Below are 27,192 nucleotides of genomic sequence, written 5' to 3'. Positions count from 1 at the left end.
ATATTTGCCAGCTCTCGAGTTAGATAAGTAAGTTTTGACTCTACTGTTTTATTGTAGACTGGGTAAGGGACCAGGGTTTCTGTTTTTACAAATCTTTCTGATGTAAGTTAAAAAGTACACCATCTTTAGTTGCCATTGCGGGTATTTGTCAACAAGTAAAATTTCACGCTGGCTGTTGCATGTTTTGGGAGGTAGCTGAACATTGTTGATGATTGAATTGGTTTATTTTTCAAGTTCGGAATGCTGCTGATTTTGAAGTATTTAAAATTGAAGAATGAATTTTTGGTTAATTTTTGTGGTTTATATAGTGAGTGCAATCGATTGTCATTGGACGAAGTTATAACCAATAAGGAAGCAGCAGTAAGGTATTGACGTCATAGTGAAAAATTTTTGCCTGCTGCATAGTCCAGATTTTGTGGAGATTACCACCAATTTGTTGTCTGTGGAGAGTAAGTGGAATGACCCGCCTTCTATTCGGTAAGATTCGGACCTACTTCTACAAATTCTTTGGGAGGCACCCGATGCCTTAGTGGCGATGACTGCCTTGGATCTGGGGAGATGAAATCTGGGTCGGATTCTGTTGTGTCTAATATTGAATCGTTAGACAGTTCTTCCTTGTTTTAATCTCGTTCGGTTATTTTCTGCCGAGTCGTTGCTGCGATTTTGAAAAGAAAATGTTTTATTTCGCTATTGTCCACATCACTGAAAGCAATTGAGAGGTCAGGTTCGGGTAATGACTGAGTGGGAAGTAAGCGATCACTTTCACTTAAGGATCTTCTTCGGCGGCTTGTAAGCTGTTATATACTGAGTGCTCTCTTGCCAATAAAATGTTGTCGCCGCGTCTCAGGTTGTAGGGCCTTTGTGAGCCAGTACGGGCATCTGTCTGAGGGAAGTTACTGTTTGCAGAAAAGTCGTAGTCTCGCACATCTTTTATTTCTAGTGTTTCTCTGGCTTCAGACGGGACTGAGCCTTTCACAAAGAATGCGTTTTCATCGTATATAGGTTCCTGTTGTATTTGTTGATGGTTTATTGAAGCTCGCTGTTTGTACATTTTGGTTAAGACTGATTGATCTCGTTTCTGGGACTGTTCTGGGTAGAGTAATTGCTTCTTGTTTGATGTGGTTCTCGATCTGGTTATCAAAGAACTGAGTTTCTCGTTCATTTTCTGGGATTGCAAGATGGGCCTCAAAGTTACTAAGATCGATTGATTTTATGTTGTGGTTTTTTGGTCGCAATCACATTCTGTTTACACATTGTGTATAGTTTGTGTTAATTTTTTGCACGATATAGTTGGCATTTGTAGTTTTTTAACTCGGTACATAGGAATCCATCTGCTCTGTTGTTTGTTCATAATTGCGATTTTTGTACTTTTTGGGTCCAAAATGAGGCAGTAAGTTTGTCCGTTCAGAGGAGATGCATTGGCTTTCCTGTCGTAATATTTCCTGTATTTGAGGTAATGGATCAGGTTTTTCACTAAAGCGAATAGCTCAAATGCTTTATCCTGGATCTCCTTTATGCATTCCACTTTTGGCTTGTGTTGCCAGAGACTTTGGTTTTGAGAGCGTAGGTCTAAGTGAAATGACTGGTTTGCGTCCGTGAAATATGTCTGATGGCGTACACCCTAGTGCCGGAGCGTAGATAGTGTTGTGCATGAATACTGCAATATCAACGTTTCTATTCCAGTGTGAAGACGTTTGGTTTTCGTTGATTAGCAAAATTTGTTTGGGTGGAGCGTGATTTTTTTCCACTAATCTAATTGTTTGTGCGTTCTTCAATGTGCAGTGTCTGAGCTGAGTCTCAGGAATTGTGGCGAGTTCTCTCATTAAGTGTGACGTAAAAGCCGTCCTCAGGTCGCAGATTATTTGTGATGGAATGTATGAATGTTTCAGTAGATAGATATAAGCGCCCGGTCTACAGTGTCTGCGTCACCTATCATCAGAGGCATTGTGAATAGATATTTCGAGAAGACGTCTATTCCCGATAGTTTGTAAGTGTAGGTTGAGGGGTGCTTTTTCTAAACACGTCGATGAGTAGTACATCTGCGGGAAATTTTTGCAAGGAAGACATTGGTTGTAGAGGTGGTCTTAAGGCTGCTATGGGACTAAATTTGGTTTGTAAACAGCTCAAGCATTTTCGGATGTAGTCATTAAGTGTTTCTGTGAAGTTTGGAAAATTAAAACGTTTTCGAAATTCGGCTATGGTACGCGACACTCCTTTATGTCCGCTCCAGACACTGTTGTGGATGCAGAAGAGTTCTTCTGTTCATAAAGCTGTTGCCTGTATGATTGTAGAACTTTCTGTGTGGCACTCCGTGAAACATAGCGACTCTTGGGTATTGTTTCACGTACTTTTTCAAGTTCGTTCGCTCATTAAGTGTGATGTAAAAGCCGTCCTTAGGTCGCAGCTTATTTGTAATGGAATGTATGAATGTTTCAGAAGATAGATATAAGCGCCCGGGTCTACAATGTTCGCGTCACCTATCATCAGAGGTATTGCGAATAGATATTTTGGGAAGACGTCTATTCCCGATAATACGTAAGTGAAGGATGAGGGTTTCTTTTTTTCCGACAATGTCGATGAGCAGTGCATCTGCAGGATAATTTTTTAAGGGAGACATTGGTTGTTGGGGTGGTCCTAAAGCTGCTGTTGGCCTAGATTTTGTATGTAAACAGGTCACGCAATTTCGGATGTAGTTAGTGAGCGTTTCTGTGAAATTCGGGAAATAGAATCGTTTTGAAATCCGGCTATGGTACGCGACACTCTGTGTCCGCTCCAGACACTGTTGTGAATGCGGAAAAGTACTTCTTTTGGCAAGTGAATTGGAACACGTAATTTTTTGATAAAGCTGTTGCTTGTATGGTTGTAGAACATTCTGTGTAGCACTCCGTTAAACATAGCGACTCTTGGGTTTTGTTTCACGTATTTTTCAAGTCTGTTGAGAGAAATTGGCCAGTTGACAGTGGGCTCATAGATTTAATTGTGAGTGTCCGGTTGTATTAAAGTCATCCTTTGGATTGTGTTTGTCTATTGCCTGGTGTTGCGCCGGTCTGATTTGTTGGATATGAACCTCTTCTTTGATATCTGTTTGATCTGTTTCGTTGACTGTCTGAAAGAGGTAGTGTTTCCTTGTATTTTCCTCAGATGTTTCGAGCAGAAGTGTAATAATTGAGGGTTTTTTTTCGGGTTCATGTGTATCATTGAGAGGTTGTCTGCCTCGAGATTGATTTTTCCTGGGATATGTCCTAGTATTATATTAAAAGTCAAGACGAGATCCAATGCGTTGGACAGCGTTGGTGGATTGGTCTTTGTCTGAAAGAATCTGGTGAGAGCTCTGTTGTCTCGTAGGATTAGTTCTAGTTTCTCGCATCCCCAAAGGATGTTTGCAAACATCAAGGGCTAAATGAACGGTAAAAAAATTCTTTCGCGTAGATTGACATCTTGAATTGATTCGGTTGAAAATACGTGAACCGAAACTTACAGGTGCATAATTTTTGTTTTCAGACGTTCCGCTTGCCGTTTGGGTGTAATCCTCGATCATTAATACAAATCCGGCAGCATAGATTGATGCATCGGTCATAATGACTTTTTGTCTATTGGTTATCGGTAATCTCAGTGATATTTCGCAGCCTGATTCTGGATCCTTTGTTAGTTTCATTAACATTGTTGTGTTCCTCGTTTATTTTGAAGGCTGTTTCTTTCTTAAGTAATCTATTAAAGGGTAGCAGCTTTTCTCCAAGCTCTAATATGAAAGCGTCATAAAAGTTGAAGAAACCGATCAATCCTTTTGTTTGCTTAATGTTTTTCGGCATATTGAATGTTTTGAGAAGCGTCGCAATTTTCTGTTTGTTGGAGAGCAATCCCTCTGAAGTTAACGTTTTCCCCAAGAACTGAATTTCCTTCAGACCAAAGGCGCTTTTATCTGTAGCTAGCTTCGTTCCGGATTCTCTTATGCACGTAGAAACTGCTGATAGTTTTTCCAGCATATCTTGGAGATCATGGGCAGCTACTCCAATATCTTCTACATATTGAAAACATTTCTCAGCTGTAATTACGGGATCAAGATTTTGGCGCATGAATGAGCTGAAAGCGCTAACACTTCTGCTCAGTTCTTGTGCTTATCTTTAAATGCGTTTGTTGGCGATGAAAAATTGAAGGCGATCAGTTGAATGGATTGCTCGTGGGCCATTGGCACGGAGTAGTATCCATGTCTTCTATCCATTTTGCAAAAGAGCGTTTTGCCTGCAAGATGGCTTCCTGTGTCAGCCAGGGTTGCTTTTGGGAAATTGTTGTTGGAGTCATTTCGAATCAGGTGGTTGATTTTCGCGCAGATCTATTAATGTTCGTAGTTTTCCATTCGGTTTGCGAAGATTGGTGATCAATTTATACTGAATATCAACGTTGTAATCCTGCCGTAGTATTGTAACAAGGCGAGTTCTACTAGGAGATTGTCTTTGAGGTAGATGGAAACTCTTTGGTTTTTAATATACTGGTGTATCAGTATCAGGCGTGAGTTTTACTGAGAATTATGAGGTGTAGCCAATGTCAAGGCGATGTCTTGAAAATATATCGTTGAGCTCCAATAGGAGATTCTCTGTCTTTATCTTTTTTTCGTCTGTTATTACACTTCCGTGGCAATTAAAGGATTCCAAGAGTGGACCAGTGGTCGAATGGACTCTCTCTTCTTGAAGCGAATGAAATCTTCGTGAATTCGTTTTTCTATTCCTGTGAGTTTTGGTGGATCTTCAGTTGTCTCTGGGGTTGGAAACCAATACTTTGCGTTGTGGTTCATTGTGTTATTATTTAGCTGGCCCTTCGCTGCTTTCTCTGTATGTTTCGATATGTTTTTTGTTGTCTTTGAGAGATTATCGGTTTGCAGCAACTTTTCCAATCAAAATTGAGTTCATTCTAATAATAGATAGCAATTATTTTGTTTTCTTTTAGTCTGAGTCTTCATGTTCCATGGCGATAAAAGAATTTGGTGACCTCTTCTGATTTTCTTAACTTGTACTGTTCAACTGTAGGTTAGCTTGGCTTTGTTTTGGGTTCTGCTAGCAGTGAATTTGTTTTGAAATCTTCAAAGTATCAAAGTAGTAAAGTTAGCAATGATTTTGGCATTTATGTTTTTTATTTTGTTTTTTCTCGAGTTCATGTTGTCCAAACCACTTTTAGCTAGAGGCTGGGTTCTGTCATTTTTGGCATTAAGTAGCTTGCATTACTGTTGAGCATTACTTCTGAAGATATGAACACAAATAATCTTTACCTTTCTGCTATGTTCTATATGTTCTTGAGTGCATCTGCTCTTGTTTATGTATCAATCACAGTGCTCTCACTTTTGGGCTGTACTCAATTCTCTGAAGAATTTGTTTTGTCTGTTTCCCCCTCGTTTTAGTTTTGAGCTCAAAGTTTTGATGACAAGATATTTTGGGGGTATCGTTGACAGTATGGTAATAGTTGTCGCAGCGTAGAATCACTTTCGGGTTCTATCTTGGGATTTCGCCCGTGAGCTAGGTTTTGTTCTTAGTGTAAGATATATATATATATATATATATATATATATATATATATGTGTGTGTATATGTATATATATATATATATATATATATATATATAAACACTCGCAGTTTAAATTAATTAATCTTCGGATTGTTGCGCAACTTCATTTGCTGCAAGTGAGAGAAAGAGAAGTTTACTAAAGAAGTTTTGAATTAAAGCTAACGCCTGTTGTTGTGTTGTGGTGGCGAGCGAAAGGCAAAAGTGATCACAAATAACAAAGCATCATCAAAACATTATTATATCACTCTCTCTAAACAAAATAAATAAACTATTGTTAATTATGGACATTTCCAATCAAACTTTGCTCGGGATCAGTACTCTTGACATTTGAGAATGTCATACAACCCTCCTTAAAAAACTTCCCCTCCAGTTTTAGAGCACCGAGCGCGAATTTTCCATTTTCTCCAAATGAATATAGTCCATGGTCTTCCAGACAATAGGGCTCTGGAATTCATTAACTATTTGCTGTTGTTGGCACGGAAAGCTACGGTAGAAACCATTCAGGTTGCTTTTCCTCATTTCCCCGCCCTGTAAACTCTTCAGAAGACACACTATTGTAGCACTGGTCACATGATAAAATACCCATAAGTTTGAAATTGAGTTCTTTTGCTTTGGTTGGTAAACCGGTCGGTAAGTTCTCCCACATTGCAGTTTCAGTTTTTGCGTTAGTTTCGAATGCAGGTTTGGCTTCACTGCTTTTCACGATGTAAGATATATGTATATAAAAAAACACTCGCAGTTTAAATTATTTAATCTTCGGATTGTTGCGCAACTTCATTTGCTGCAAGTGAGAGAAAGAGAAGTTTTCTAACGAAGTTTTGAATTAAAGCTAACGCCTGTTGTTGTGTTGTGGTGGCGAGAGAAAGGCAAAAGTGATCACAAATAACAAAGCATCATCAAAACATTATTATATCACTCTCTTTAAACAAAATGAATAAACTATTGTTAATTATGGACATTTCCAATCAAACTTTGCTCGGGATCATTCCTCTTGGCATTTGGTAATGTCATACTTAGTGGAGTGAGACTTGTTCATTCTCTTCAATCAGCGATCACAAACTACTTTCAAAATGAAGAGTTTGCTTTGAAAAGAGGCATTTGACGACACGTTATTGAAATCATTTATGCATCAGCCAATCTCTCAGAAATCGTAAAACCTGACCGGAAAACTATTTTTTTTACCTTTTGATCATCTTTTATCTCGAGTTTTTGCAATGCAGGTCTGCCAAGCGATGTTAGCTGTTTTCTGGCAATCTGCCTGCTTTGTCATTTAATTAAACTTAGCGTAGTTCATTTTTGATGCAGGCGCTGCACATTCAACGTGTATCTCTCAGTGGATTCTCAGTCCAACTCTCAACTCGTGAGAAGAAGAGAGGGATCTCTGGGATCAAGATCAAGAAAAGCAAAGATAAGGACAAAGAAAGGGAGAAGGAGAGGGAGAAACAGAGTGACAGAGTGGTGGAGATTGAGGGTGTAACCAGGCTACTCTGTTCATGCAAAGCGCCCTCTTCTGCTGCCATGAGTGTGGTCATTGATGATGATGCCACTGCCACCAATGAGTACCCTATGATCAAATTCTTCCAGGTTACACTACTGCTCTTGTGATTTTTAAAGTCTTATGTGCGTCGTTTTTGATCGATAAATTTTTTTAGCGTATTTAAAACAGAATGTAAAAGTCAATGACGCGCGTGAAAACTAAGTAAAAGACTAAGGTCAAACGGCTGGACGAATTAATGAGGAGAGAAATAAGGCAGTGATTTTCAGTTCATGCCGCGTTTTGGAGAGAGAGAGCGAGGTGTGAAAAGATTTTCGCTAAGCGAGCAAATCTTTTTGGTCACGTAAACACTCAGTTTTTCAATTTTACTTTACTTTTTAATGGCTCTCGAAGGAAATTTGAAGTAATTACTTAATTACTGTAAGCGTGTGTATCTTTTATGAAAAATTTTTGCTTTACCGTTTTCTTCTTGAACATTCTTTCGATTTGCATTCTTGTGAATTTTCCACGCTTGACTTTCTGATTTTTTGAGTATGTTGGTGAGTAAAACCAGTTGTGGGCTATAAGCATGCAAATCACTTGTAGTGTAGCGGTTAATGTGAACGGTTGTCCGAGCGGTCGTGGGTTCGAAACCCTTTCGCTATGAGTTATGCACCATAAAGGTTACTTTAGCCTCTGCCCCCTTCTAAATTGCTTGCCTCGCCAGTCGTGTGAGAGCAATTCGTCCTACGTTAGTCCGTTTATGTTTTGTGTAAAGTGGTTTGTCTAAACCCTGTTAAAAAGTAACTGTACGTTTGGAAGAATTTTGACCATATGAGTCATAATAGTTTTAATGCAATCTTGAGCTATTTTTGCGATTTTGCGGTTTTAAAAGTTCTTTTAGCGGCGGTTGTACTCTTTTTTTTAATTGCTCTCGTAGGAAGCAATTATTGTAAACGTGTGTCTTTTTTATGCAAAATTTTTGCTCGACGGTTTTGAATTTTTGAGTGACTTTTACGCCCTTGACTTTTTGCGTTTCGCGTGATCTAAAATTCTCTCTCAATCACAATTTCAAGAAGCTGAACTCAATTGGCGGCAATTTGATACTAAAAGTCAAATAAAAAGTGCTCCAAAACTGGTGCCATTTTTCTTTTTGAATCTTAATAGTGATATATTTTAACCTCTAATATGGTTATTTGAAGCCCACTATTGAACTTCTTAGTCCCATTTAGGCTCCCTTCACCCCCCCCCCCTCGACTGAAGCAGGTTGCAATTGATTAGGGCTCCCACTAGTTCGAGAGCAATTCTTCCGACGTTTAGTCGGTTATGTTTGATTTTAGTGGCTGGGGTATTTTTTGTTTGAGTTTTTGTTTGTTGTTTTCATGGCCTTTTTTAGTTGGAGAAAATAGGCTAAGTTTGAACAATTTTTGCTTTAGTTTTCTGTTTTGAATTTCATTATTTGTCGGTTTATTTTGGAGCTTGGGAGAAACAAAAAACTCTAAGCAAAAATATCCCGTCTGTCATAAGAAAGGGGTTTTGCAATAGCAATATGGTCGAAAGTGAAAAATATGAGAACTGGTATCACATCGAATATCAAAATATCAGTAAGGAGCAATAGGAAAAAAGGGGGGTGTTGTTTGGAAATGCAAGGAGCAATAGGAAAAAAAGGGGGGTGTTCTTTGATTGTGAAAACTCAACAACTGATAACCAAACTAGAAATCCGGAAAATTGGTCGTCAAGCATTGTTAATCACACAATTGGAAAAATTTTAGGTGACCATAAAAAGACCGAAGACAGCAGCGGAATACAAGTCAAACAATAAGCTTAAGCAGAAGGACATACCTACGTTTTTCTTACAGTATAGAGGCCAATTAGGCATTAGACTCAAGGAAATGCTGCAAAAGATAACGTTTCTTTCAGTGATTTACACAACACGGAAACTGAAAATCTGTTCAGTTCAGTTTTGACCAGCATGTAAAATCGAACTTGGTATACGAAATAACATGTAGTGGATGCAATTCCACCTATGTTGGGCAAACTGGCAGACGTATAACCACGCGGACGGCAGAACATTAAAAAAAGGACTCACCAGTAGGTCAGCATGTAAGCGAATGTTGTCACGCGTGTTTGATTGGCGTATACTAGATCAGTGCAATGTGCCACAAAACTCATGACTCTCGAAGCGTTACATATAGCACAAAGGAAGCCAATGTTGAACACGCGCGATGATTACCGTAGCCAAGAGCTGACATTGAAATACTGGTCCCGAGTTGTCTTTTTGCTCAATTCGAAAATTACATTTTAGCGAATCAAAGCATTGAAATGTTCCAAGAGCCAGCGGAAACGTTAGAAAATCATTAAGAACTTCAAAAAATACAAATTCGACAATCTTGAATAAAAACTTCAAAACGAACTGGAAAACGAAATTTCAGAAATTTTTGTTTTTTACCGATAAACGATATACCGAGCACTTCTTATGTTACTGTTTTATTTTATTATATGAGTTTAAATCGTTTTTTACTTTAAATAGAATAACTTTAAATTGCATATTACCTGATGATGCTAGATTTAGCTGAAACGTTTGTATTGTAAATAGAATAATTTTACCTTAAATTTTATAATTGACTTAACTATTTAACGTCTAACAATTATTGAGGCTTCTCAGTTTTTAGAGAATGTTATCGGTTTCTCTTTTTTACGAGATGTACAGTTAGTCCTCTTTAGAACACTTTTTAATAGCCGCACAGCGATAGCTGGACCTATTATCGGATTTCTCTTGGTTTTTTACAACTGAAAGGCTTTGAATTGTATATGGGTGCTGTCTTTTTTTAAAGATCGCTTCACACTCTTTCGTGATTTTTGAGGTCAAATTGAAGTAGTGATTTGGGTCACGCCGAAACGGGAAGTGAAAGAGCAAGCGGTTTTGCGGCGTGAAATTTTTTGCTCTAATTTTAAAGTAGAGTGACAAAACGGTGTTTGAGCAAAAGTTCGCTTTCTGGCTAGTGGTTTTTTGTTCACATGCGGCAAGTTCACTTTGATTTTTAATGTTTTTTCAATTTTTTGGATTGTTTTTTTTCTAAATGATTTTTGTTACGACCATATGATGTCACAACCACTTCAAATCCGCTGTTTGTTCATTCGTTCATGCAATTGCAGCTGAAGTGCGTGCGTGACGTCATTTTGCGCTCTTAGTGGACTGAATTTTTTTGTTCATTCTCGTGATTAAATATTTGGTCACACGCCATTTACCTCACTCTCAAAAATGACTTCCTCACTTTGAAGTTGACTTTTCTTTACTCTTTTTCAAAGAGTTAAGGTCAAGTGAATTCGTGTCGTTCTAATTGAAGGTTATATGAGACTAGCTAATAGAGGTAGCTATAACTTATACAGATTCTTTATCAAAATTTAACATCTCGGCCTTCAAAGGAAAGACTAATTTTTTGGTCTGTCTTTTTACTGTTTTTTAGACTGCAGATCTATGAAGCTATTGCGGCTATTTTCTGGCAATCTGGCAGCTAAAAATTTGGTCAATTTCCATCTCTTCTTTCGTTCTTTTTCTGTTTCAAATCTAATGTGCCTCAAGCGGATCAACGGCTATTTTCCTGCAATTTGTGGGCTATATTTTTTGTTAAAAAATGAGTTTAAAATATCCATTTTAAAAACCACAGTAATGTAACAACAGTAAATAACAAAGAAGAGTATGCTGACTTTACCGCAATTTCGAATATGGAGAGAAAGGGCGCGTTTGGTTTGTTATGAATATGATATACGACGATGATGACTTGTATTTTGTGTTTAGGTGTCGACACAGTGGCCAACGCATGTCAAGACATTCCCAGTGTTGCTTCCGGGAGCTGGACCACTGGCGCCATAACGATTTGCATTCGTCTGTATCAAAGGCTTTATCAACATGTTCTGAAATAAAACGTTTTATTCAAAATACAGTTAGTTAAAGGAAATGCAGGCAGCTGGTTCGGAAATTTGAAGTTGGAAGATACCATCCGATTCATTGATTATTTGGGTGTTTGACCTGTTTGGAGTTATTTAACGGCAATAATGACGACGCTACTATGTAAAAACAGCTGATAATACGTAAAGGATTACGAACGGGAGGATGCCTGATGTCCTAAATAAAAGCAGCGGGTTTCATAATTGAGACGATGTGCAGAAGAGGGGTGTAATTATGCAACGTCGGTACTGTCAATATTAAGCAATGGTATAATGGATGAAGCTATTACTGATTATGCTGAACAACGATGTTAAAAGATTGAAATGATTGAATGAAAATTCTAATTGTGTCTTCTAAAATGTTCGGGAGATTTATTGGTCAATTGATTGATTGAGTGTTTTGCACGATGTTATTTAATAGAGAAAATTATTTGCCTCCTATTTTTAGATTTAGCTGATATATTAAGTTAATTTTTACCGAATCCCAATTTTACCTATTAATTTAATCTTTTTATTGAAATTGTTTTGCTTTTGGTGTTAGCATGCAGGATCGAAGCTTGAAGTCGAATTCAAGTTGAAACTACTGAACAAAGTTTTTAAAATTCTATTCTATGTGCCGAATGTAGGTTTGATGCTCCACCAGGGTTCGAACTCGTAGTTTGCTACAATTATTTGTCATTGTTAAGCCGCTCGGTCTTAAATTGATTTTAAGCTGTTTTCAATTTTTTTTGTTATTAATAGCCGCCCTCATCTTCTCAGCCGGCTATTATAGCGCTCCTATTCTTTTTTATAGCTGTGAGCTGAGCGAAGCTATATTGCGGTGCTCTTGGTTTTTTACGACTCGAAGAGGAGTATTGGTTTTCTTAAGGTTTTTTTTTTACCGGAAATGCTATTCGTTCAGACGCTGTTTTGACCTAAAAGCAAAAGTGAGTAAAATTGCCGTGTGAACTAATTTTTTCTGAGCGAGAAAAGTTTTTTGATCATGCGCCGCGTTTAGTGAATGACTTTTTGACTTTAAAAAGTAGTTTTTGACTGAATGGCACATACAGATAACCGTTTTTAGCCGTTTTTTCGTCTAAGTGGCCCAGTTTTTTTGCCTGTAATTTGGTTTTTTGTAGAAATAAATTTTATTCGATGCTATATTGAAATTTCAATCTCAGAAATTGATACCACAGTGTTTTGCAGATTCCGAAAATGAGTTTCAAGTTCAAAATTGGAACATATTTCTTGATTTTTTGTTAGTTTTTGGCTTTTTTCTATTAATTTCTTCATTTTTGGATCTTTTAACCGTCTTTTTGTCAAAAATCAGATAATATGGCAACTTCCTTTTGACAATTCATATACTCAACGCCTCTTTCTACCTCGATGTAATTTTGTTTTATAAAATTGTACATTTGCTAATCCGATTTTGGTAGTTTTTTTCCCGATTTTTGTCCGTTTTTTGTTTGTTTTTTGGTTTTAATCACAAGAAATAATCTTTTTGTACAATATGAGGGACTTTAATTTTGTTTCAATACAGTATCAATCTTTTTTTGGCGTTAAGTTTTTGAAAAACACTTAAAACTTTTTCGTAAATGCAGTATTATAAATTTTTTGACCGTTTTTTCAAAATGTTTCAATTTTTTTTTATGTTTGAATTCTGCTTTTTCTTATTCTTTGTTCTCTTCAGGAGAATAGATCTTTGCATCGGATGACTCGTTATCTTTTCTATGTCTCGAATAATGAACAACGAAATGTATTCGTTTTTCTTGATTTTCAAATTTTTTTTTTTCTACTTTCAAAAATCAGGAATGTCTTTTAATTACAGTGTTCCTTACATTGTGTCCATATTCTTCACATTCTAGTTAGTATCATTCTAGTTTTTTCCGGGCACCTAAATTTTTTCGGTGTATTGATTTTTTCGGTTGTTAAAAAATTGAATCATTTCAGCTTTTTCTTAGATTTTCGTAATTTCTTTGTTTTGCAATTGTTGTCATTCAACATAAGGCAGTACTGAGAGTTTGCTAGCCATCCTTTTCAAAAATTTCCACTTCTTATTATTTACTGCAACTTTCTTCCGGCCTTGGTAATAATTCAAACGATTTTTTGCCTTGAATATTCTGCTGCTTATGTCTTCTATGATCTATTTAATTTTGCAATTAGTATGAAATCATGTTGTCTAGCATATGTACAACAAGCAAGAAGTTTGTGTTGTTTTTGTCTTAAATGCAGTGATTAGAAATCTAATTGTAGTGATTTTCTGGTACTTAAATTTGAGCATTCTTTTTGAAAAATTTATCGTAGTTTCTTGATTATTATATGCCGATTGCTTTCGCGATCTTTTTGAGATTAGTATCATGAGCTATTTGAGGGCAATTGATGGCCTTGTTAGTTTTTTTCAGTTGAGCAGTTATTTGACCATTTTGACTATTACGGACTTTTTTCGGCGTTACCAAACGTTTTCAATAATATAAAATTTTGCTGCATCTTGTTTCTCTCGGTGACAGTGTTTTAAGTTTCACCAATTTATAGATCAGACCTAGGGAGGTAATGAGTTAAAGGTTTGATACAAAAGGTAATGGATTCCGCTGCAATTAAGGTTTTTGTTTGTGAATTTTTGACGCTTCGAGTCGCTTCCGGAATTCTTCCGGCTATGTTTTTTTGTTTCGTCGTCTGACGCTCTTTTTTCGTTTTACATTTGTTCACACAGCAAAGCTGAAAAAGTCAAATTTTCTGAATGACTTCTTCCTCTCACTAACGGCATTTGCGCGCGTGACGTCATTTCTCAATCGCTTTAGCAAAACTCAATCATTTTTTGGCGTTAAGTTTTTGAAAAACAGTCAAAACTTTTTAATAAATGCAGTCTTCAAAGTTTTTTGACCATGTTTTTGCAAATTGTTTTAATGATTCGTATGCTTGAATTCTTTTTTTCCTCTTTTTGTGTTCTCTTCAGAAGGATGATTCATTGTATCGGATGACTGTTTATCTTTTCTATGTTTGGAATGCTGAACAAAGAAATTTTTTTTTGTTTTTCTTGATTTTTAACTGATTTTAAACTTTCAAAAATCAAGAATGTCTTTTTGTTACGGTGTTCCTTACATTGTGCCCATATTCTTCACCATCTAGTTAGTATCATTCCAGCTTTGTCCTGGCACCTACATTTATATTCGGTAAATTGATTTTTTCAGTTGTATAAAATGAATGATTTCAGCTTTTTCTTAAATTTTCGTCATTTCTTAGGTTTGCAATTGATTTCTTTCAACATAAGGCAGTACTGAGAGTTTGATAGCAAGCCCTTTCCAAAATTTCCGCTTATGACTGTTTACTGCTACTTTCTCCCGGCCTTGGTATTATATTAAACGATTTTTTGCCTTTCAATATTCTTCTGCTGATGTGTTTTCTATGATCAGTTTAATTTTTGAATTAGTATGAAATCATGTTGTCTAGCATATGTACAACAAGGAACAAGTGTGTGTTGTTTTTTGTCTTTGTTGCAGTTGTTAGAAGTGTAATTATAGGTGTTTTCTTATTCTTAAGTTTGAGCTTTCTTTTGAAAAGATTTAACTTAGTTTCTAAGATTATTATCTGCCGTTTGCTTTCTCGATCTTTTTCTCTACCAAAAACCAGTTCAGCTGTCGCAGCGATGTCTGGTCTTTTGGGTTCCTGATTAGAATCATGAATTATTTGAGGGCAATTGATGGCTTTTTTCAGACTATCAGTTTTTTTTGACCAGATTATTTCGGATTTTTTAACGTTACCAAACGTTTTCAAAAATATAAAATTTTGCTGCATTTTGGTTCTCTTGGTGACAGCGGTTTAAGTTTCAGCAATTTTTAGAGCAGACCTGTTGAAAGAGTGAGTTATTAGTTTAATACAAAAGATAATGGCTACCGCTGCAATTACGGTTTTGTTTGTGAATTTTTGACGCTTCGAGTCGCTTCCGGAATTCTTCCGGCTATTTTTTTTTTGTTTCGTCGTCTGACGCTCTTTTTTCGTTTTACATTTGTTCACACAGCAAAGCTGAAAAAGTCAAATTTTCTGAATGACTTCTTCCTCTCACTAACGGCATTTGCGCGCGTGACGTCATTTCTCAATCGCTTTAGCAAAAGTTTTTAGGTTATTTGCGTGATTAGATTTTGATCATACGTGACTTACCTCACTCAATAAAATGACTTTTGCACTTTAAAAATTAAGTTTAAATTGAATTTGTTTAAGGTCAAAGGAATTCATTTGTGCAGTAAAGGTCCCTAATAAGAGGCTTCTGCGGAATGAATTTTAATAAGCTTTATTAATTTATCGCTGAATGTTTTTTACCTAGTTTTTTGCGCGGCGTCGATTTTTTTTTTCAATTTAGATCTGTATCTGTTTCTATCTCTATTATATGGCATGCAGGTCTATTCTTTCGCAGCTATTCCGGCAATCTGCCGGCTATGTTTTTTTTTAAGATCTGTTCACACGTTTTCATGATTTTTGAAGTCAAATTGGAGTGGTGATTTTGGTCACGCCGAAACAGGAAATGGAGCGAAAAAGCGAGTGGTTTTGCGGCCTGAATTTTTTTTGCTCTAATTTTAAAGTAGAGTGAGAAAGCGGTGTTTGAACAAAAATTAGGGTTCTGGGTAGTGGTTTTTTGTTCACATGCAGCAATTTCACTCTGATTTTTACTGTTTTTTCGATTTTTTGGATCGGATTTTTTTCTAAATAGTTTTCCCAATCCATTCACAGCTCATTCTGGACCTAGTTTTTTGTTAGAATCAAAATTACATATCTCACTAGTGGTTTTTTGTTCTCCCTAGCAGCATTTTGACATTGATTTTCTGTTTTTTTTTTGTTTTTTTATTCATCTGATTTTTTTAAATTGGTTTTCTCAATTCACTCATTGTCCGTTCTAGGTCTTGTTGTTTGTTAAGTCAATAAAAATTCTTTGAATTGTACGTCAGGACTTGTCCTGCTATGTTTTTTACTTCGTCGAATTAAAAAATGTTTCGCTTTACCTCATTTTGCAGCCTTTTCAACATTTTGCGTGAAATCTTTTTGACTTCTCTAGGCTAGTTTCTCTCTTCTCTCATTCTGTTAACAGTGATTTTGAACATCAGTTGCTCAGCAAAGCAATTCAAAATGAACAGAGTTAGTACAAAAATGGATGTCAGAAATAGAAAAAGGATAAACCCATAAAGCCCAATTTTAGAGGCCCGCTATTTGAACGTCGTTCCTATAAGTTTTTTTTACCATCTCTAATGCTTATTGTTATTGACAGTAGCCCCTGTAGCCTCTCTCTAAGAAAGAGAGGTATGTTCAACTACGAAATGCCATCAAAATAAATCGGACTTAAAAAATTATTTTGTACAAAAATCATTTTTTTTCAATATCTTCTGTTATTTCAATCCCAATCATGCTTATTGGAATCAACGGCCGCTATTTTCCGGCAATCTTCCGGGTATGTTTTTGGGGTCTTTTCTGCTTTTAGAGGCCAATGTGCGTGGGTCTTTGTGCGTGGGTTAAAGCTCAGTTTTGAGCCGCAAACATTAGTCTTGACATCAGCTTCAACTTTATAAACTTTTTTTTTATTAGTTTTCGGCTGATTTTTGCAAATACGTTAATAATTTTTGTCGTGTTTGTCTCTTTTTTGAAAATGTGTTTTTATGCAGATTACAAAGGTCTGAATAGGCTTGGAAGAAAATACTAGACAAATTTTCAATTGTTTCAGTGTTTTTAAGTTTTCGGAGTTTTTTGTGTCATTTGAAATTTTCTCGATCTACTCGCCAGTAAAGCATTTATTGAGCTTGGTGTTGCGATCATAACTAGATTTAATCATTGCAGTTTTGGTTTGAGGTTGACACCTTGCGGATCTCGAGATTTATTTTTTGCGTAATTTCTCGTTTTTAAAATGTTATTGTTTCGCCTGCCCCTGCTTGGCTTTTATTTTTCAAGCGAGTTCTTAGATGTCAACTTTTTTGTTCTTGCTTTGGTATTCAACACGCGGATTGTAAAAGTATATACGTTTTAGATCTATTAGTATATTTTTCTCAATTTTTGAAGCTGTGTTTGTCTCGTAATGTTGGGTCGGTCGGTTGACTAGGCCGAGACGTGTAACAGTTTTCATCCGGTGCTTTGGACACTATTTCAGTACTTTCTGCTGTAATGATTTTTTTACGTCGTCAATAATCTTTTTGGCTTTCTGCACCTTTTTCACAGCTTGTTCAACATTTTTCGCGATATCGTTTTGACTTCTCTAGGGTAGGTTCATTCTTCGCTCAAGTTGCTTAAAGTGCTTTAAAGAGCAGTTGCGCAGAAATTAACCTAAAATGGACAGATTTGGGATGAAAGGATGAAATCATAATGAAAGGATGTTATTTGTATTGATACTAATCTTTTGATAATCTCTTTAAGAAACAGGAATATGTCTAACTACAAAGTCTGATCAAATATCTCGCACTGCTTGTACAACAATTAAAATTTCTTGTATGTTATTTCAATCCCAATTGGGGTTATGGGAATGGCGGCTACTTCCGGCTTTTAATCATTTAAGTGCTCCACTCAACTTGTTCCGTTTGTCCTTATATACGCTTGATTTCTTGAATTGACGTGATATAAATCTTATTACTGAACACAACTGCTAAATCAAACTTTTTTACTAGTGCTAAAAGTTTTCAAAACATACCCGATTAAAATAAATTTTATATATAATCTCCTTTATATAATCACCTTCTGAAGCTTATGCTCCCTCGTCAAGTTAGTCTCAATTCACCTCAATACTGCTAAAAAAGTATGCAACAATTTTTACCCCTTAAATACAACGTCAGTCATGTATTATTAGCAGTTTCTTCATCAGTTTCAACAGGCTGTTTTTGCAGTCCTAATTTTGTGATTGGAATAGGTTTTATGGTAAGCTTTTTTTTATCGTTGACTGAGATAAGATTGAGAGTTCTCTATGTTCGTACTTTGATATGAATACTATCTTCTGGGTCTGTTGTTTTCATCTCATTGAATGTTTTCTTTTTGTCTATTTTTGTAAGGTCTGTTGATTTGCAAGATTAGTTGATTTCGAGTTGCAAATTGTGGAGATTTATCACGAAAATCTTTATTTAGTCATTTTTTTCGAATTTTAGAGTACAATGAATTGAATAGTTGTCCTATATTATTTTTGCGTTGTCTCAGGCATTTTGTTATTTTGCTTAGCCTTCATTTAAAAAGCTGTTGCTGAGCGAAGCATTTAAGGAGAGCTGAGTCAATATCAAAATTATAAATGAAAACGTGAAAAAGCCATAAACCCTAGTTGGTATTGGTTTCTATACTATTCCGTCTATCTTATCAAGAAGCACGGCAATCAACATTGCAGGTACTCGAGATAGTTTTTGTAAGAAGCAATTTTATTTTTTTTTGCTTGTTTCTATCTCAAACGGGGTGGCGTCATGGGAATCTATCGCTGCTATCTTCCGACTTGAAACGTGAAAAAGCCATAAACCCTAGTTGGTATTGGTTTCGATACTAATCCGTCTATCTTATTAAGAAGCAGGGAAATCAAAATTGCAGGTACTCAAGATATTTTTTGTAAGAAGCAATTTTAATTTTTTTGTTGTTTCTATCCCAAACGGGGTGGGGTCATGGGAATCTATCGCTGCTATCTTCCGACTTGAAACGTGAAAAAGCCATAAACCCTAGTTGGTATTGGTTTCGATACTGTTCCGTCTGTCTTATTAAGAAGCAGGGCAATCAAAATTGCAGGTACTCAAGATATTTTTTGTGAGAAGCAATTTTATTTTTTTTTTTGCTTGTTTCTATCCCAAACGGGGTGGGGTCATGGAAACCTATCGCTGCTATCTTCCGACTTGAAACGTGAAAAAGCCGTAAACCCTAGTTGGTATTGGTTTCGATACTGTTCCGTCTATCTTATCAAGAAGCACGGCAATCAACATTGCAGGTACTCGAGATAGTTTTTGTAAGAAGCAATTTTATTTTTTTTTGCTTGTTTCTATCTCAAACGGGGTGGCGTCATGGGAATCTATCGCTGCTATCTTCCGACTTGAAACGTGAAAAAGCCATAAACCCTAGTTGGTATTGGTTTCGATACTAATCCGTCTATCTTATTAAGAAGCAGTGAAATCAAAATTGCAGGTACTCAAGATATTTTTTGTAAGAAGCAATTTTAATTTTTTTGTTGTTTCTATCCCAAACGGGGTGGGGTCATGGGAATCTATCGCTGCTATCTTCCGACTTGAAACGTGAAAAAGCCATAAACCCTAGTTGGTATTGGTTTCGATACTGTACCGTCTGTCTTATTAAGAAGCAGGGCAATCAAAATTGCAGGTACTCAAGATATTTTTTGTGAGAAGCAATTTTATTTTTTTTTGCTTGTTTCTATCCCAAACGGGGTGGGGTCATGGAAAACTATCGCTGCTATCTTCCGACTTGAAACGTGAAAAAGCCGTAAACCCTAGTTGGTATTGGTTTCGATACTATTCCGTCTATCTTATCAAGAAGCACGGCAATCAACATTGCAGGTACTCGAGATAGTTTTTGTAAGAAGCAATTTTATTTTTTTTTGCTTGTTTCTATCCCAAACGGGGTGGGGTCATGGAAACCTATCGCTGCTATCTTCCGACTTGAAACGTGAAAAAGCCGTAAACCCTAGTTGGTATTGGTTTCGATACTGTTCCGTCTATCTTATCAAGAAGCACGGCAATCAACATTGCAGGTACTCGAGATAGTTTTTGTAAGAAGCAATTTTATTTTTTTTTGCTTGTTTCTATCTCAAACGGGGTGGCGTCATGGGAATCTATCGCTGCTATCTTCCGACTTGAAACGTGAAAAAGCCATAAACCCTAGTTGGTATTGGTTTCGATACTAATCCGTCTATCTTATTAAGAAGCAGTGAAATCAAAATTGCAGGTACTCAAGATATTTTTTGTAAGAAGCAATTTTAATTTTTTTGTTGTTTCTATCCCAAACGGGGTGGGGTCATGGGAATCTATCGCTGCTATCTTCCGACTTGAAACGTGAAAAAGCCATAAACCCTAGTTGGTATTGGTTTCGATACTGTTCCGTCTGTCTTATTAAGAAGCAGGGCAATCAAAATTGCAGGTACTCAAGATATTTTTTGTGAGAAGCAATTTTATTTTTTTTTTGCTTGTTTCTATCCCAAACGGGGTGGGGTCATGGAAACCTATCGCTGCTATCTTCCGACTTGAAACGTGAAAAAGCCGTAAACCCTAGTTGGTATTGGTTTCGATACTATTCCGTCTATCTTATCAAGAAGCACGGCAATCAACATTGCAGGTACTCGAGATAGTTTTTGTAAGAAGCAATTTTATTTTTTTTTTTGCTTGTTTCTATCTCAAACGGGGTGGCGTCATGGGAATCTATCGCTGCTATCTTCCGACTTGAAATGTGAAAAAGCCATAAACCCTAGTTGGTATTGGTTTCGATACTAATCCGTCTATCTTATTAAGAAGCAGGGAAATCAAAATTGCAGGTACTCAAGATATTTTTTGTAAGAAGCAATTTTAATTTTTTGTTGTTTCTATCCCAAACGGGGTGGGGTCATGGGAATCTATCGCTGCTATCTTCCGACTTGAAACGTGAAAAAGCCATAAACCCTAGTTGGTATTGGTTTCGATACTGTACCGTCTGTCTTATTAAGAAGCAGGGCAATCAAAATTGCAGGTACTCAAGATATTTTTTGTGAGAAGCAATTTTATTTTTTTTTTGCTTGTTTCTATCCCAAACGGGGTGGGGTCATGGAAACCTATCGCTGCTATCTTCCGACTTGAAACGTGAAAAAGCCATAAACCCTAGTGGGTATTGGTTTCGATACTGTTCCGTCTATCTTATTAAGAAGCAGGGCAATCAAAATTGCAGGTACTCAAGATATTTTTTGTAAGAAGCAATTTTATTTTTGCTTGTTTCTATCCCAAACGGGGTGGCGTCATGGGAATCTATCGCTGCTATCTTCCGACTTGAAACCTTAAAAAGCCATAATCCCTAGTTGGTATTGGTTTCGATACTGTTCCGTCTATCTTATTAAGAAGCAGGGCAATCAAAATTGCAGGTACTCGAGATATTTTTTGTAAGCAATTTTATTTTGCTTGTTTCTGGAATCATTTCTGGAACACTTATTTGTGGAATCATTGAGAAAATTGTTGAAGTTTGTTTGATGCAAGACGTCTGTTTTGGTGGTGTGTTCTCAGTTATATTCAAGCGCTAAATCGAGAAGACTTGCTGTTGCTCGATGTTTTCTCTGTACATATTTGTGTTTTGGTTTAGGAAATTGTAAATGGTTAAGGTAGCGTTAGAAAGAGTTCGTTAAACTAGAGATTTTGACGCTGATTGTATTATTGGAATGTATGGATAAAAGAAGACCAAATATGTACCCGTTATTCAGTGTTAAATTAAAAAATGAGTCAGAGGAATATTTTCGTGTTTTTTTTCGAAAGTATTGGAGTGTTTTACAGATAAATATGGGTAGAAATTTAATTTTTCTTGCTATTTTGGTTTGTTTGATTCTTTAGTGCTCTCTTTAATTATTTTCTGACAATTTGCTATCAATAAGGCTTCTTTGTCGTGTGCGCAGCTTGCTCAATGAGTATAACTTCATTTCTTAAATAATAGGTTTTTTTTTGGTTCCAAACATGTAAATTCAGAAAAAAAAGAAAACATTGTTAATTCCTTTGAGTATGAACTATAAAATACAGAACATAGTTTAAAGGCATTGTAGTGTTAAGAAGTATAAATGAAACAAACGTCACATATTGTGAAAGTTTTAAATTGTATTAAATTTACAATGTGCTAAAATATCGACAAATTAAGAGAGATGAATTATAATTGAGAAAAATTTTGAAAATGCTAATTCTACAATTAACATTTTCGAGAAAAGAGAATATTTTTAAAAATGCTAATCCTCCAATTAACATTTCATAGAAGACCAAAAGACGCCCTAAAACTAAATCAAATTAAGATTTGAACTTGAAAGATTTGAGATTAGAATTCAATTCAGAAACCGTTGGGTCTTTTAGAAACTCATTCCAGAAATGATTTTTTATTGTAGTATTGAGAGCCCGCTTTTTAGGGATATTGCGCCTCAAGGTGAGAGGCAAATCGTTATACCAGTCAATTGCTTTTTTTGAAAAACATTGTTTTGCATTATATTTGTTTTTTGGTTTGCTCCAAATGACAGCTTGTTTGTACGGTCATTCATTTTAGCACTTAGGGTGGCTAACTTGAGTTCATCAAAAGCTGGTAGATCTGCTTTTAGAAGCTTTATAAAATATATAATTACCCGATACTTTATGAGGTATTCTACTGGTAAGATTTTGTTTGATCTTGAGATCAGTGGTCCTGTCAAATTTGGTTCTATTGAAACATGCCTTTATTCCCCAGTTCAATTGTTTATTTAGAGTAACTCGAAGTGATTTTTTAAGACCTGAGAACAGAACAATTGGGTAATGCAGATGACTTAAAACAAGAGCGTTCAGTAAAGCAGATATAGTTTCAGGAAATATATTTTTGATGGAGTAAATGACCTTTATGCCAACAGCCATTTTTCTTAGTACATTTTTTATTTCTTCATCGAAAGAAAGATTACAGTCAATATGAACTCCCAAGTATTTCACAACTTTTTGCTCGAGAACTGTACATCCGTTAGCAACTATTTCTTCGATTTTGTTTCTTTTAGGGGCTTTAAAAATAATGAATTCGGTTTTGCTTTCATTTACATTTAACTCATTTTTCCTGAAAAAGAGAATGAGTTTAGCAATACTTTTTCAAGATGTAACGTTGATTCAGAAATAGTTTTTCTACTGCAAAAGATAATTCCACTGCAAAAGATAAAAGTATCATCAGCGTACTGGATTATATTAGAATTCACATCAGTATCATCTTTCATATCATTTACATATATGTTGAAAAGCAGTGGGCCTAGCACAGTACCTTGTGGTACTCCACGGTTAAGTGCTATCCAATTTGATTCATACTTCGAGAATTTGACTTTTTGCACACGGTTTTCTAGATAAGATTTTAGAATTGTATTTGCTTGTGCACTTTAACCTAAAAGTTTAGTTTTGTGCAGAAGAGTAGGATGTGACAGATTCATTGGTTAAATATATCCAGGTGGTTAATTGGTTAAATATATCCAGGTGGTTAATTGTTTAAATGTTCTCCGATAAATTGATTGTAGATAAAATGAATAAATTTGAAATAAACAAGAGTTATAATTTCAGATCAAATTGTTCAAATTCGGACGGAAGTTGTTCAAAGCGACGATGATAGGCTCTCAAGGATTCCGTAGATGTCTATTGGCAACCTCTGCTAAACGAGCACCCGGTGGAGTAGTTAGAACCAGACGAGGCATGGCTTACCTTGATGGTATTAACGAAACACTGCCATTCAAGACTGGCAGCAAGTGGGGAATGCTAACTAAGGCTTGCCTGTTCTGCGCCACTGTCTCATCCCTACCCTGTTTTATTGTAGGATGGGGTACATACAAATCTAGAAGGGCTTAACCAATTCAATAAAACTCCAATAGTACTTGAACGAACGGACATTAACCTCACGACACGTGTATACTTTGAACAAGAACAAAAAATAATGGATGGAAAACTAATAATTATGAGTACCAAATATACGGTTAATCAAACTGAAACATTCGCTGTAATAATGGACTTTTAGGACTGATGAGTACAGTTATAGAATGATACTTTGATACTGTTGCATTTGGTATTTACTAATAAATTTTTACGGAGATATGTTGCCGCAAAAAGTTGACGTTGACTCAGAAAGATTCTGCCTCTGTTAAAAGCAACCAAGAGATAGCTGCCATCATTTAGTTGTCTTTGACGCTATATTTACTGCTTCAAGAGGAGCAATGAGTCTTCGACTGCGTTTTTCGTTCGCAAGGCACAATGTTTTCGGACATTGATGTGATGCATTATGACTTTAAGTGTTCTGGGTAAAGGGGAACAATGGGAAAAATGTGTCATTATTTGAGATCCGGAGAAATGTGTCATTATTGGCGCTTCAAGATTCTAAAATATTCTTCACTTTGTGCTCGTTTCGGTACATACCTACAGTTTGTTTAATTGCTCTCAAACGAAGTTTGTAGCAATTATACAAGTCCTGTCAGTCTTTTTTTTACAATTTTTCGCTTGACTGATTTTTCGTCTCAACCATTTGACTTTTCGTCCTCAAAAACGAGATAAACAGGTAGCGCACTGCGAGAAGTAAGTGCCCTTAGAGCTTTTGAGCTCACTAGTCTCCAAGTATGAGATTCACAAACTGTTTTGGAGATTTATACTTATGGTATGAAGGGCTGTCCTTGGAAGTTGACCCCTCTCACCCCCCTCAAAAAAACCCTACCCCTGCACATCGTTCATGTCGTAAGGGCCCCGTGCAACCAAAGACCCCCCTCCAACCGTTGCCCCCCCCCCCCCCCCCCGCTCCTCACAACTGCTGCCCGCCCCACCCCCCATCAGCCCGGTGAACCCCCTAACCTCGCTGCGCTCATCTCACGCCCCTTATATTAAGCTAAAGTTAGCATCACTAAACCCTGGTTAGCTACTGACGAAGCCAGCCGATCATTTGAGAGCAATTAGCCCGACGTTAGTCGGTTATGTTTATTTTTTGCAATATCTCTGAAGAAAATTCGAGAAATTCTCGACAATAAGTTTGAAGCATTAATTGAAAAGCAGACTGCATTAATTGTCTCTATGTTATTCGGGAGCATGATTATCTGCACCACCCATACACGCTCTCGGTTTTCGCTTGACTGCAAATGAATTTCCAGTATGCGGATAGTACGGATTAGGTGTGCCTGTTTATAATGGAGCCAGGAATTGTCCGTACCGCAAAACTGGGATACTGGAGATTCATATTGACCACCCTGTTTAATTGCTCTCAAACAAAATTTTTAGCTTTCATAATAGTGTTGTGGTCTTTTGAATGTGATTTTTTGCTTGACCGATTTTTCGTCGGACCCATTTGACTTTCGCTCTCAAAAACCGGATGACCAGGAAGCGCCTAGAGGGAATTAAGTTCTTTTAGAGTCTTTCAGTTGAAAAGTTTCAAATTATGCGATTCACAGAAAAAGTTTTGGTGAGATATACTCACGATGGGCGGTTCTTAGATTTTGACTCCCCCGTACACCCACTTCACCCTTCTCCCACATCAGCCCCCCAATCCTCACCTCTGCGCATTGTTCAGGCCGTCAGGATGTGTCCGAGTGCAGCTAAAGATCCCCCACCACCACCCATTGCCCCTATGAATCCTCCGGTGCACCCCAACCCCCCCCCCCGCTAGGCTCACATCAGGTCCCTTCAATAAAGCTAAAGCTAGACTCTCTTAATCGTTGCTCACTACGGACGACGGAACCGCTCGTCGGTTGTTTGAGAGCAATTTGCCCGACGTTATTTGGATATTTTTCATGACACGGATGTGGCGATGCCACTGTCGGGCATGATAGAATTTGCAATGTTTTTGCAGCTAGCGTCGCAGAATTGGGCCCCGAATTGAAAATAAACAACAACTCATGACGAGGAAACATCCATGATTCATCTCGGCAAGCAAATAGGCCGTCTCCCTTCGACTTGACTTCGAATTATCTTTGCAAACCAATTCAAATGCAAATGCTACTTTGAATGCTGTACATGCTCTTGAAGCAGCAGACGAGCGCAATAATGGGCAGATTAAAGTAATTGTTCAGAAAGACGCATTGTCTTTGAGGTGCTTTTTTTCTATGGTGCTTTTCTAAGGGTCTGTCAGTTGCCCTTAACAAATTGAACTGGTCAATTTCCAAAATTTGTATCCGCGGAACTGCTTTCATGATGCTCGCTAGAGCCCAAGGACAGCCCTATTTGTGTTCACAGAAACTCTACCAAAGAGGAGAGTTTTGAATCATCTAAATCTAGTCGAAAATGAAGCGAAAAAGCAATCAGTAATTTTGTTTCCTTGTCTCACCCAATGAGCGGGGAGACTCAAATTAACTACTCAACGACCGAATCAGGGTGGTCAAGAGGATTATACTGCACCATTGTATAATATATACTATAGTATACTCTTTTTTTTAGAAGTGGAATTGTCGTACCCAGATGAACTTCATGATCTTCATTCAGATTTTCCCTTGGCCCCAACAAAACAAAGTTGATGCATGCTGGCTGGGTGACTATCAGGAGGAGCTTTTGAATGATATGCGGATGAATGCGCCGCCTTCGAGTAACAAATTGATCCAGACCTTGTTCCCCAAAAAGAACTATATTTTACATTATCAAACATTGAAGCTCTACGTGCAGTTGGGGTTAAAAGTCGAAAAATTACCTCGATCACTCGCTTTTAACCAGTCAAAATGGCTAGCGCCATATGTAAGATTGAACACTCAGAAGCGGAAACAGTCCAAAAACAAGTTCGAGGAAAACTTTTATAAACTAATTGTGAACAGCGCATTCGGGAAAACGTGCGAGGGGAAACGTAATCGCCTAAAAGTAAAACTGGCTCGCAGTGAAGAGGAGACATTGAAATGGACCAGCGCTCCACGGCTGAACTCGTTCAAAATCATTGATGAGAACTTCGCAACGATCAGCTTGACTCAGACTGAAATAGAGTGGCGCAAACCAACTATCGAAGGTGCATGGATCTTAGATCTTTCGAAGAAATTCATGTATGACTTCCACTACAATAAAATGAAGAAACACTTCAACTGTAAACTATTGTACTCGGACACGGACTCGTTTGTTTATGAAATTTTCTCAAACGACTTCGCAGACTTGAAGCGGAAGACCGCAGAGAAGGACCTCTTGATTTCTCGAACTTTCCAACTAATCACGACATGTATGACCGAAGCAACGCAAGGGTGACATTGAAATTCAAAGATGAGACGGGAGGCAAGACGATTTCAGAGTTTGTGGGGTTGAAGCCGAAGCTGTATTTCATCAAACTGGCAGATGGTTAGTCAATTTTTTTCAAAACCTAAAAAAGTCAAGAAAACAACAAAAAGCAGAATGATTAAAGAAAAACCGGATAAAAAGTAAGAAAAAGAGACCTAGGATTAAATTTCCAAAAGTATTTAAAAGAAAAAACGAAAGGGAAAAAAGGTGAAACAAAAACTAGAATGCACGAACTTCTATTTTAGGTCTTGCAAAGCAGTCGGCCAAAGGTGTGACGCAAGACGCCAGGCGCATGATGACACATGAATTATACAAACAGGTTCTCACAGGAGGAGAAACTGTTCGACTTATCAACACCAGAATTGCTTCGAG

At 36.9% G+C, this 27,192-nt stretch overlaps 1 protein-coding gene across 3 annotated transcripts in view; it reads left to right on the top strand.

Moving 5' to 3' along the window:
- Nucleotides 1-11,495, top strand: part of LOC142345764 (uncharacterized) — a 170,167-nt gene extending 158,672 nt beyond the window's left edge. For all 3 annotated transcript variants that reach the window (XM_075398080.1, XM_075398082.1, XM_075398081.1), the window contains 2 exons: nucleotides 6,859-7,137; nucleotides 10,827-11,495. In XM_075398080.1, coding sequence (XP_075254195.1) covers nucleotides 6,859-7,137; nucleotides 10,827-10,901 — 354 coding nt within the window. In that variant the 3' untranslated portion in view covers nucleotides 10,902-11,495. The remainder of the gene's footprint in view (nucleotides 1-6,858; nucleotides 7,138-10,826) is intronic.
- The last annotated feature ends 15,697 nt before the right edge of the window (nucleotides 11,496-27,192 follow it).

This window comes from Convolutriloba macropyga, chromosome 9 (genome assembly GCF_964194025.1).
Source record: "Convolutriloba macropyga chromosome 9, txConMacr16.3, whole genome shotgun sequence".
In the NCBI taxonomy this organism is placed as follows: Eukaryota; Metazoa; Xenacoelomorpha; order Acoela; family Convolutidae; genus Convolutriloba; species Convolutriloba macropyga.
This window is presented reverse-complemented; position numbering and strand designations above follow the sequence as displayed.